Source organism: Phytophthora infestans, genomic scaffold, assembly GCF_000142945.1.
Source record: "Phytophthora infestans T30-4 supercont1.30 genomic scaffold, whole genome shotgun sequence".
Classification (NCBI taxonomy): domain Eukaryota; phylum Oomycota; class Peronosporomycetes; order Peronosporales; family Peronosporaceae; genus Phytophthora; species Phytophthora infestans.
In genome coordinates, this window is record NW_003303729.1 from 1,047,684 (window position 1) to 1,060,275 (window position 12,592).

The window sequence follows — 12,592 nt, forward strand, 5'->3', positions numbered from 1 at the left end:
AGCGGCGTCGGCTGAAACCTCGCCGAGAGCCCGTACCAAGTGACAGCTCACCGACGGAGTCGGTCTGCGTGCTTGAGTATGTGGAAGGTACCTCTGGCCGCCGACGAACACTCGAGCTTGCAAACCCGCCTGGCGAGGCAGGGTCGATCACTCGACTTCCAGGTCTCTCCTGGAAGAACTTCCTTCGCGGCCTCAAGGACGATGAAATCGAACAGGTTTGCCTGATCACCGACGCCGATTCGGCGTCGCTCGAAGTGAATGCAGTCAGTGACAGCGACGCTCCCTCGCGCCCAAAGAGCGCTGAGCCGAAGTCGGCCCGCGAGGAGCGCTTCGCAGCGCAGTCTTGGGACGCGCTACGCGAATCCGGCAATCCAGTCTACGAGACCGCCCGCGAATATGAAGATGTCTTTCCGGATAAGATCCCAGCTGAGCTACCAGCTGACCGAGGAATTCGCCACGAGATCGATCTCGTGCCCGACTCGAAGTATTGTGTGACGCGGCAGTGGCCGCTCCCGCGAGATCAGGTCCAAGCTATCGATGACTTCTTCGAGAGCCGCCGCAAGGCGGGTCATGTGCGTGAGAGCACATCACCGCACTCCAGTCCGACCTTCTGTGTGAAGAAAGCCACGGGCGGATGGCGCATCGTCCATGCTTTCAACAAGCTAAACGACGCTACCATCCCTGCCCAGACGCCGATTCCTCGGAAGGACATGGTGCTCGACGCAATGTCGGGTAGTGAGGTATTCAGTGCCATCGACTTGACCGATGGGTTCTACCAAATCGTCATGAGGCTGAGCAACATACCGCTCACAGCGGTAAGCACTCCCAGTGGTATGCTCTGGGAGTGGCTTGTTATGCCGCAAGGGTTGAAGAATGCTCCCGCCACGTTCAATCGCATGGTATCCCATGTGCTGCACCCGCTCCGCGACTTCGCACCGAGTTATTTCGATGACATCTTCGTACACAGTCGCGCTGAGGGAGGCCTCAGCGCGCTTGAAGTCCACTTGAAGCATCTGAGGCAAGTCTTCCAAGTGATGCGCGAATACAAGCTGTATGCCAACTTGAAGAAGTGTATGTTCTGCGCGCCGGAGATTCCGGTGCTTGGCTGCTTTGTGAGCAAGAACGGCGTCCGCGCCGACCCCGAGAAAGTGTCGTCGATATGTGCGTGGCCTACGCCACAGAATCCCTGAACTGCGTCAGTGGCTGGGTCTCGCAAATTATCTCCACAAGTACACGAAGAATTACGCCGGATTGATCCAGCCGCTCTCTTCGTTGTTGAAGAAAGATGTGTCGTGGTCGTGGACTTCCGCACATCAAGCCGCCTTCGACTCGGTGAAGAAGAGTCTCGCCGAGGCCCCAATCCTCGCGCTCCCGGATGACTCGAAGCCTTTTCACGTCGTCTGCGACGCGAGCGATTTCGCCATCGGCTGTGCGCTGATGCAATTCGATGAAGAAGATCGAGAGCGTGTCGTAAGCTACCAGTCTAGGTAGATGAAGCCGGCGGAGCGCAACTACCCTGTTCACGACAAGGAGCTCCTTGCGATGCGCTACGCTCTGATCAAGTTCAGAGTGTACTTGTTGGGTGAGGATACCTTCGCGGTGTACACCGATCATGCATCGCTGAGGACAGCGATGAAGAGTCCTCATCTCTCCCAGCGGATGGCCCGCTGGCTTTCGTTCTTCTCCGAGTACAACTTCGTTGTCCACTACAAACCCGGCAAGAACAACATTCTCGCCGACGCTTTGTCTCGGCGTCCCGACTACGACCCACGCGGTGCATTGGGTCGACAAGCTTCGCTGGATGAAGACGATGTAGACGAGTGTGCCACGTGCGAGGCGTCAGGCGTCATCCTGACGAGCGTCTCCCCGGTAATGCCACTTCGCGACGAGATCCGAGCTGCTTACGAACATGACTCGACGTGCTCCAGTATCCTGAAGCATCTCCGCTCTCCCAGCGCCGACACACTGGGAGCCCTTTCCCGCTCTGTACGAAACAAAATCCACCGATATTGTCTCGAGGACGAGCTGCTGGCGTACAGCATCGACAACTTCGATGCCTCACGTGTCGTTGTCCCTAACGACCCCGATCTGCGCTCACGGATTATCCATGAGTTTCATGATGCCCCGCTGGGCGCTCATCTCGGTCGCGAGAAGACATTTGCCGCTGTGTCACGCGACTTTTATTGGCCACACCTGTACAAATGGGTGCGTAAGTGGGTGCGCATCTGCGAGACCTGCCAGCGCATGAAACCTGCCTCGTCTTCGCAGGCTCCCTTGCGTCCTCTACCAGTGGCCACCGAGGCCTGGCGCTCGGTGTCGATGGACTTCATCTTCGGGCTCCCACCCGATGCTAAAGGACGATCAGGTGTCTTGGTATTCGTAGACCGCTTCAGCCAGATGGTTCACCTGATTCCGGTGTCGGATGCGATCACCGCGGCAGATACCGCGGTGCACTTCCTCGATGCTGTCTTCCGTCATCATGGCCTTCCCGAATCTATCGTCTCCGACCGCGACCCGCGCTTCACGTCGGCCTTCTGGTCAAAGCTCTTCGAGCTACTGGGCTCGAAGCTAATGATGTCCACAGCAGCCCATCCGGAAACGGACGGCCAGACGGAGCGCGTAAATCGCGTCCTCGAAGACGTCCTTCGAAGCTACGCGACGTCGTTCTCCAGCTGGAGCTCGTTTCTGCCACTGGCCGAGTTCGCTCTGAACAACGCGGTACACGCGTCGACTGGGCTGACGCCCTTCTTCGTTAATAACGCGCGACACCCGCGTGTCCCTGCTCTCCTCGCCGTGGGCCATCCCACAGCGCCGCGTGTCTCCATTCTGGGTGGGGAAGAAGCTGCCGACAAGCCGTCTACTCCATCTGCGATGTCTCCGGCGGCTACACCGGTACTGGGTCAACCGGTACATACACCGGTTGCTAATGATATCTCGAGTGTATCCCCTGTTCCCACGTCGGTCAACGCAGTGACACGCTCCGCATCGAGCTCACTTGCGCCAGCTAACTACGCGCCGAAGCATGCGGCGCGACCAATCGACTCCGCAGTCGTCTCCGACTTCGTACTACAGCGCCAAGCGGTCACCCGCTATGTTCGAGACGCACTGCAGGATGCAGTGGACAAGCAGAAGGAGAACGCCGATAGGATCGGCCGCAAGAACACGGCCACGTTTACGACAGGCGAACGCGTGCTCCTGTCGACTGAAGGTATCAGAAACTCTGCGGTTACCAACCTCGGCGCGAACAAACTCGCGCCGCGCTTTATTAGGCCATTTACGGTAATCAAAGCCATTGGTGATGCCTACACGCTTGACATTCCTACGTCACTACGTCTGCATCCGACGTTTTACGTCGGACGGCTCAAGAAGTATCACCCCGCTACGATTCCAGAGTCGTCTCAGGCTACTGAGCCGGAGCATGCGTCGAGCGACCTTCTCGACGGGCGCGGCGAGCCATCGACCCATCCGCACCAGGAGTCGGATCTCGAGGCTGCGTCCCCGTCTGCAAACGTCCGTGAACCGACCTCTCCAGCATCTGCAACCGAGCAAGGATCTCTCGGTTCGACTGACGCAGCTGCGCACTCTCCCCGGTGGCCCGGGCAGTCTGATCGAGAGCCTCATCCAACTCCTGCTGGACATCCCAGTAGCTGTTCAGCAAGTCGTTCTCGCTCTGGGCAGCCAGAGCGCGAGTGCTATCGACGCGACGGCCCTCCTCCTGTTGTTGACGCTGCCGGAGATACCCGCTGGATTGTTGAGTACATCGTTGCCCACGAAGAGTCACTTCGCGCTCCCAAACGTCATCGTGGGCTCGCCCACGATGTTCCAGCCGACCGTCGCTATCGGGTACGTTGGCTCGGGTTTCCTCCCGACGAGGATACGTGGGAGCCTCGCGCCAATCTCCTTCGGGACGTCCCGAATGTGGTCCAGGCGTATGAGTCCAGCCTCGCTGCAAACCACCTTGTGACACATGCCAGCTCGCACGAGGAGAGCGACTCGAGCGATCACGCGAACGTGATCGAGACCAATGACTTGGTCGACCACGTGAACGGGACCGAGTCCGATGCCAAGAATCTTCACATGCAGGGCGTCGGCGTGAGCCGGCGCGATTAGAGGCGCGCACGTTCTCGGCCCACGAGCGACGATACTTCTCGATCCACCCGTGTTCTTGTCCACCGAGCGGATACTCTGCGATGTGGCTTCTCCACTCCTCGACAGTCGGACGCGACCCAGTACAAGTGCCACAACCTTCAGCGACCCTCACGTAGCAGATGCGCGCATGTCCTCCCATGCGCTGGTGCGACGCGCTCACGGAGCTCCGTGAGCGAGTGCTCCTTGACGATCTCCTCGCGATACACCAGCCAGCCGACGAAGCTCTCCCCTTCTTCCTGCGTCCGGTTCCAACGCCGGATGAAGGCGCACCACGACTCCTGCAATGCGCCATATGCGACACCCTCGACAGGCTTCTGACGCCACGGAAGCGCCGGAAGTGATCCTTCATCGTGTCCAGCGTGTCCGGAGCCCGCGCTCCGGATATATCGTAGAGAGCCCATGCCCGGAGCTGGTCGTCCATCACGCGCGTGCCCCGTGCCGCTGCGGTCGACGACGTCGCCGTCGTCGGTGTCCCCGTCCGCTGTTGATCCATCGTGCTGTTCGTCGTCTTCTCCGCAAGTCGAGTTATGTCGCTCCTGCGCTTCGCAGGAGATGTCTCCGTCTCTGTTTCGCTCCGCCCGTTAGCCAAGTCCCCGTTCGCCATCCTCACGCAGATTGATTTGTTCTTCGCCCACTGCTTATGTTGCGTAAGTGCAACTTTAAGAGGGGGGTAATGTAATGGGCCCCTCCATTACATAAGTAGGTAGATTTCTTTACAAAAGTAGGTGCATCAGCACACGACTAGCGTGTGCTGAAATGCTGTCATGCCATTGGCTGATATATGGGGAGCCAGACCCATTATTAGCCAATTGGACTATGACGTGTATTTGAGTGGCCAGGGCTGTGGCCTTGGTCCTAAAATAAAGTCAGAGTTGATTTTTCCTTAAACCTCAGACTCAGTCGTCCTATTGCGAGCTTCCTCAACACTATAGTGTAAGCAAGTAACGGAGTAAATACCTGGCCCGTTACAGTGTAGGTCGCACTAAATCGCTCGCATTTTGCAGAAACCGTTTTGGAGTCTCTGCATATTGCGACATCACATAAACAAATGACGACGTCCTAACCAAATAAAAATGGACAGCATACCGCGCGCCGCGCCGACATAGTTGTAGTTACATCACAACAACAAACATTGCAATGGTCCGAGGAAGGGGGTGGACCACGCCTGAGACGCTGTACGTGTTTGGGCTTGTAGAAAGCGTAGTTTAGGAGGGCGGCCACGCTGACCGGGACACCACTTAACCGTGTAGTTATTGGAAAACTTGGCAAGAAGTACCCCGAACGAAGCAGGTGGCAGCAACACCACCGCTACATTGTTGTCATAAAGCCCTTCTTCGTAGATATTTTGTCGCACCGGATCATGTAAGCTTGACACAGTTAGATATTTTCATTCCCTAAAGCTACTTCTAAGTAGATGCAGAAACAAAATCTTCCTTCAGCGGCGTTATGGCGTAGCTTATTTTGTCGCAAACGCAGTATTTACTGCGGCTCGAGCTCCCGCAGCCAGGCAAGCTGGTAGCAAATTTGTGTGATTTTCTTTTAGAGATTTGAATCGCAAATATCGTCACAAATGCACGCAAATGCCTATTGATTTGTGCTTTGCGTCATTTTCTGAAGGTCCCAGTATATTAATGCAATAGTAAAACCGTATATTTTTTTATTAATATCCTACCGCTACCGCTGCACGTGAAAGTAATTTTACCAGTCGCTCGACTTACAACAGTTTGAGCGGCCAAGTACGCCCCGCAAAAAAATTACCGTCGCCCAGTGCTTGATGATTCGGTATAACGTATCAGGATAGTGATGACAAGTCAATCTCAAGATGTAGCTCTACGTGTAATATAGTCATACAGCGGCTTCTGTAGTAGCTCATACTAACTGTAAATCGGCATCATTCGCCACAGCATCACTGGAATAGCTTCTGAGCCAGACAACGTGTAGTACAATATATGTACATCAAGACAAATATGGGTACGAGTCATGACTCATGACGCTGCTACAGCATCAACCACGGGGTCCAAATTCAAAGACGTTGAGTCGACACCTGCTCAGGTTGAAGTTATCCCTTTTCTCTGCTTTTCAGCCAATCCCATGTGCCTTTGGTTTAACATCTCTGCTTGGTAAACCAACGTGTCATTTCTGCATTTGCGTCCTCGCTCCATGATCTTCCGCTCGCGCCACCCCACGCTCCCCATTCCGGACGACGCTTCCATCTGGAAGGTGGTCGAGAGTCACGCACGCTCCATCGGCAGCAAGAAAGCCTTCGTCTGTGGCATCACAGAAAAGTCGCTCACATTTGCGGAGCTACTTGAACAGTCGAAAAAAGTGTGCGCAGGACTCGCTGCCAATGGCTTCAAGAAGGGCGACGTCGTCATCTTGCACTCTTTCAACTGCCTCGAGTACGTTGTGGTCTTTCTTGCACTCAACCGCCTTGGAGCCATTGTGTCTCCGTCCTCGCCACTTTTCAATGGCAAGGAATTGGCTGACCAGATCGAGATCGCTGAAGCGGTTGCAGTCATTTCGCACCAGAAATTCGCCAAAGGGGCAGTGGAGGCCGCGGGACTACGTCGTATGCCACTCTCGCAAGTGTACACCCTCGGTCAAGCTGGAGGGCCTACAGGACTCAAGTCTATTGAAGGGCTTATTGCCCAGAACTTGCCATTCCCGAGCCTCCCTCCAATTAATACCAACCAAGTGGTGACACTACCGTTCTCTAGCGGTACTACCGGCCGTCCTAAGGGGGTGGAGCTGACGGCACGTGCAATGTACGCGTGTGGCATCCTACCGGCGTACCGTGAAGATGATGTCGAGTACGTGTTGGGGATGTTGCCGTTCTTCCACATTATGGCTACAATGATCTTCCATGTCACCATCTACAAAGGCGCAACCATGGTCGTGTTGCCCGGGTTCGACCCTGAAACTTTCCTGCGTACTGTAGCCAAGTACAAAATTACGAAGTTGAACCTCGCTCCGCCTCTTATTACGTTTTTGGCTAAACACCCGATTATTGACAAATACGACCTCTCGCACGTGACTCACGTGGGCTCAGGAGGAGCACCTTTGGGTAAGGAGGTGGAGCACGCAGTCATGCAACGACTGGGGATCCAAGTGCTGCAAGGTTACGGTATGACGGAGTTCGCTGGGTGTGCTTCGAGCTCGTACCCGACTATCTACCGTGATGGCGCTTCTGGTACGCTACATCCGAACACGGAGTTGAAGGTGAAGCACTTGGAGACGGATGAAGATCTGGGTGTGAACGAAACTGGAGAGCTGCTATTCCGTACCCCCGCGCTGATGAAGGGTTACTTCAAGAACCCCGAGGCTAACAAGGTTACGTTTACTGCAGATGGCTTCGTCCGCACTGGAGATGTTGGGTACATTGATAAAGATGGCTACATCTTCATTGTTGATCGACTCAAAGAGTTGATCAAATATAAGGGACACCAAGTGGCACCCGCAGAGGTGGAGGACGTGGTCAACTCCCACCCAAAAGTTGCGGACTCTGGTTGTGTTCGAGGTTTCGACCCTGCTTGGGGGGAGGAAATCCCCAAGGCATTCGTGGTGCTGAAGGAGGGTGAAAAATTAAGTGAGAAAGAACTCATGGAATACGTGGCAGGAAAAGTCACGGGCTACAAACGAGTGCGTGAAGTGGAGTTCATCGACGTCATCCCCAAGAGTCTGTCAGGTAAAATCCTCCGTCGTGAGCTGCAGATCCGTCAGAACGAAAAGATCAAGGCGGTGCAAAGTCGTCTGTAAGTGGCAATTAAGCGAGTTGCGTCTTAAAATAAATGAACCACATACTTTATAAGCAACACTGGTGTCATCCTAGTCGTTTCGAATCTTGAAGCCAATTCCTTAAATTTGTTTTTGATAATCTAGACCCTTGATTATCCAGCATAGGATTACCACCGACACACTCCAACTCACTTTTCAATTTGCCACGAGCTAAAACTTCTTCGTCACGACTAGTGAATTCGCCTACGATGTCCATCATCTTCAAGTCGCCGTACCCGGACGTCTCGATCCCAGACGATGCTGCAATCTGGAACAAACTAGAGCAACATGCACGTGAGCATGGAGACAAACCTGCACTTGTCTGTAAGATGTCCGGGAGAACGCTGTCTTTTGCTCACGTGTTCAACTTGGCTCAATGCATTTGTGCTGGGCTCTTTGTGAGCGACATCAAGAAGGGCGACGTAAGCTCTCTGTTCATACATGTCGTACTTAAACTAAACTACTACTAACCGCTATGCTGTTGCAGGTCGTGATCTTGCACTCGTTCAGCTGCTTAAAGTACCCCATCGTCTTTTTGGCGTTGAACCGCTTGGGTGCAATTTGCTCGCCGTCGTCGCCACAATTCAATAGTGACGAGCTCGCAGACCAAATCCGCGCTTCAAAAGTACGATTGTCATGTCTTCACTCACAACAATGTAGCCATTAATTCTTCATGTCAGGCATCTGCAGTGATCTCGCACGTGGCGTTCGCTAAGATGGCTACACAAGCTGCAGGAAGCGCTGGTATCCCATTCAATAGGATGTTCACACTTGGACACATCAAAGGGGCTCTCGGGGAAACAATCTATCGAGTAAGTGAACACCACTTCACTACCGTTCCCAACTAAACTTTTTTTTATCGATTTGTAGAGGTTTGGCTGCTTTGAACCTGCCGTTCCCAAGTCTACCGAGTATCAACTCAGACGACGTCGTGTTGCTACCTTTCTCAAGTGGTACTACTGGTCGTCCGAAGGCTGTGGAGCTCACAGCTCGATCCATGTACGCTTGTGGGGCTCGCGTAGCTGCACTTGACGTGGATGCAGACTACATCCTCGCAGTGTTGCCATTTTTCCACATCGCGGCAACTATGATCTTCCACGTGACGATCTTCAAGCAGATGGCAATGATCGTGTTGCCACGTTTCGAGCCTGGGAGTTTATTACGCGTTATCGAGGACTTCAAACTTGATACGGTCTATGTCGTCCCACCGATCATCCAATTTTTAGCGAAACACCCGCTTGTAGACAAATACGATCTGTCCTCGTTGAACCGACTGGCATCAGGAGCTGCACCTTTAGAAGACGAGCTCGTTGACACTGTTAACAACCGACTTGGACTCCCAGCTCTGCAAAGTTACGGCATGACGGAACTTGCGGGCTCTGCTACTCATTCCTCTCGAAAAGAATTTCGCAAAGGCTCGTCTGGCGAGCTGCTTCCCAACACGGAACTTCGAGTGCGATGTCTAGAAACAGACGTCGATTTGCCTGTACACCAGCGTGGAGAGCTGTTGATGGGGCGATGAAAAAGGGTACTTTAACAACGTCGAAGCTACTCAAGAAGCTTTCACCGATGATGGCTTCATTCGCACTGGTGATGTTGGCTACATCGATAAAGATGGATACATCTTCATTGTTGAACGACTAAAGGAGTTGATCAAGTATAAGGGGCATCAAGTTGCCCCTGCTGAGATCGAGGACGTCGTAAACTCGCACCCTCAAGTAGCCGATTCGTGTTGTGTCCGAGGAATTGACTTGGACACGGGTGACGAGATCCCGAAAGTCTTCGTGGTGCGTCAGTTCACTGGCGATGAACCGCTTACATCTGGTGCGTTGATGACGTTCGTAGCGTCCAAAGTGGCGGGTTTTAAGCGTGTACGCGAAGTGGAGTTCATCGACGCCATTCCGAAGAGTCTGTCGGGAAAAATACTACGACACAAGCTGCAGCTTGAACAGGATAAAAGGAGGGCGGCAGCGAGATCGATTCGAAGCCGTCTATGAGGAAATCCTTGAGGTCGATGTAGTCGACGCCAGCGGTATTCTTGAAACGCTTTAACATTTGCTGTTGCATACAAGTATGCTTTACACAAGTTCTTCGGTGTCCTAGCTAGTATCATCAAGCGAGGACTATAATTGTAAGCAAAAAGCCGTCGTTGATGCGCTGGCCCACACGATCACGGAGCTTCCTCGCCAAGCTACAGAAATGTTGGCAAATCAAGAAGGGAGACTTATCGATATTTTAAATGCTATTTATTGCTGCAGGCTTTGATCCTGCTATATCCTGATTGCTATCCCCACGCTAACAGCAAAGCTAGCTATTTAAACCGGATCAAAACTGCGGTTGAATCCTGTCGATTTTTCACACCTCACATGCTCCTGTATACTGGGGAGAAATACAAGCATTATAGAAGAAGAGCTTGCCATGCCCTTTCGACGAAAGCCTGCGAGATAAGAAGATTCAGCAAGCTTTACTGAGGTGGTTGAAGACAGGATCAAGCGTAATTAGCTGTAAATATTCCACACGAAAGCGAAACCCAGCCAGTTACTCTATGAGAAACCAATAGTGTCAAGCAATAAATGAGGGCAGGAAAGACGAAGCCGCGTCTTGCACAAAGTAGATCTGAAATTTGAAATGACACTTTCCAGTTAATGGCCAGAGCAACAAATATCTCAGCCTGGATTTAGGCGGCTCTAGACGATATTATTGCTGCCAAGCAAGCTCATTAGAACCATCTCCAGGCGTCGGTAAATTATCTCATGAAGAATGATATTCTTTCCTCGACCGCGCCCTTTCATTCCAATCTGTCTAATGCTACTAAGCGCTATATCGCCACTGGCGATATAGCGCTTAGTAGCATTAGACTAGCATAGTATTACTGGCGATTCGCCAGTAATACTACATGTAGTAGCCTGTCCTTCGTGCACGTGCAAGTATAACATATCAGTAAGTGTCAAGCTCTCGCTGGCTACAAGCTTTAATAAAACTCACTGCAGAGTAAATTTGCTCCCCGACGTGGACGGTTCGAACGAGTTTATAAATTTATCGAGGTTTCCATAATCGAAGTGTTTTCGAGAACTCGAAAATTGTATTAGACCCTAACTTTATTTTCGTAAATAAATTTCGGCCAATTCTAGAGTCACAAGTAGGGGGACAGCTTGGTGCCACTGCTGGCCACCAGGAAGAGCAAGATTAACGTGGCTATGCAATCTGGGAGGTCACGACCGCGCACGAGCTGGATGGCCACGTCAGACGAGTCCCGGGCACCTTGACAAGCAGTCGATGGAAATGCTGTTTCAATGAGTACAGTACCTCTCTGCACGTGTGTTTGACCTCAGCAATCGGCCTGCATGCACTACGGCATCCTTGGTCATGAAAGCTTGGAGGATACCACACGCAACATGTTCATTTCCGCTTTTGACTCGACGTCTTCACGGCACCTACTGGTATCCATCCGACCACCGAAATGGTCTTCTCGTCACCGCACGGCATCATTCCTATCCCCAAGGGCAAGAGTGCTTGGGACTGGGTCGAGGACCATGCTGTCAATATCCCAAACAAACCGGCCTATATCTGTGCCATCACCAACCGAAGACTAACGTTCGCGGACGTTCATGATCACGCTCGGAAGATTTGTGCTGCGTTGGCTGCCGCGGGCATCAAGAAGGGAGATGTAAGCAGCCTCCGACGCTTAGAACAGTGATTCAAACTCTAAAGTTTTGTGTATTTGTTGTTCTAGGTTGTGACACTTCACTCGTTTAACTGCGTGGAATACCCGGTTATCTTTCTAGCGCTCACGCGTCTCGGTGCCGTGTGCGCCACAGCGTCGCCTATGTTTAACGAAGACGAGCTCGCTGATCAAGTAAAGCACTCAGAGGTACAATATATATCGTATCAAATATGTCTCATCGCCCTATTAACGTAACCATATTTGTAGTCCGTTGCGCTCATCACGAACGCCAAGTTGGTGGACATAGCTGTCAAAGCTGCGACGACCAGCGAAATCGAAATGAACCGAGTCTACACTATTGGACACGCCGATACCTCCGTCAAGCTGATGTCGATTGAGTGCGTATTTGTCACAGTACTACTCCTTTGACAGCTATAGTAACATTCTACTACTCCTCATTGCAGGGACATGTTGGCGATGGATATTCCGTTCCCGAACTTGCCGCCAGTGGATCCGGAAGACATCGTCGCCATGCCTTTCTCTAGTGGTACCACCGCTCGACCAAAAGGTGTACTTCTGACTGGACGTGCACTAGTCGCTGGTGCTATCATGTCCAGTCATTCGGAGCAAGACATGGAGTACACGGTGACGGTGCTACCGTTCTTCCACATCATGACCATGTTGTTGTTCCACATGGCGTATAAAATTGGCTGGGGAACGATCGTTCTACCAAAATTTATGCCGGATGAATACCTCGGTGCCATCGTCAAGTACAAAGTGTGGAACGTGTTTGTGGCGCCGCCCATCGTCCAATTCTTCGCCAAACACCCGATTGTGGACAAATATGACCTGTCCTGTCTCAAATACATCGGCGCAGGTGGAGCTCCTATGGGGACGGAGGTAGAGGAGGCTGTCTTTAAACGTATTGGTGCCAAGGTGGGTCAAGGTTACGGGATGACCGAGTTGTGTGGACCAGTTACAATGCCGGCGTACGAGATCACCGTC

The 12,592-nt window shown here is 52.6% G+C and overlaps 3 protein-coding genes across 3 annotated transcripts in view; all 3 read left to right on the plus strand.

Moving 5' to 3' along the window:
- Nucleotides 1–6,309: 6,309 nt before the first annotated feature.
- Nucleotides 6,310–7,905, plus strand: PITG_13887 (AMP-binding enzyme, putative; the record flags this gene model as incomplete). Its single annotated transcript, XM_002899508.1, has 1 exon — nucleotides 6,310–7,905. One exon carries the CDS (start codon nucleotides 6,310–6,312, stop codon nucleotides 7,903–7,905), a length of 1,596 nt encoding a protein of 531 aa, XP_002899554.1.
- Nucleotides 7,906–8,132: 227 nt separating this feature from the next.
- On the plus strand, nucleotides 8,133–9,920 carry PITG_13888 (4-coumarate-CoA ligase, putative; the record flags this gene model as incomplete). The annotated part of the gene is made up of 5 exons (XM_002899509.1): nucleotides 8,133–8,345; nucleotides 8,411–8,548; nucleotides 8,604–8,739; nucleotides 8,796–9,419; nucleotides 9,451–9,920. 5 exons carry the CDS (start codon nucleotides 8,133–8,135, stop codon nucleotides 9,918–9,920), a joined length of 1,581 nt encoding a protein of 526 aa, XP_002899555.1.
- Nucleotides 9,921–11,383: 1,463 nt separating this feature from the next.
- Nucleotides 11,384–12,592, plus strand: part of PITG_13889 (4-coumarate-CoA ligase, putative) — a gene marked incomplete at both ends in the record, with an annotated part of 2,240 nt that continues 1,031 nt past the window's right edge. Inside the window, 4 exons of the mRNA XM_002899510.1 lie at nucleotides 11,384–11,590; nucleotides 11,657–11,794; nucleotides 11,855–11,985; nucleotides 12,052–12,523. Of these exons, the coding sequence (XP_002899556.1) occupies nucleotides 11,384–11,590; nucleotides 11,657–11,794; nucleotides 11,855–11,985; nucleotides 12,052–12,523 (948 nt within the window). The remainder of the gene's footprint in view (nucleotides 11,591–11,656; nucleotides 11,795–11,854; nucleotides 11,986–12,051; nucleotides 12,524–12,592) is intronic.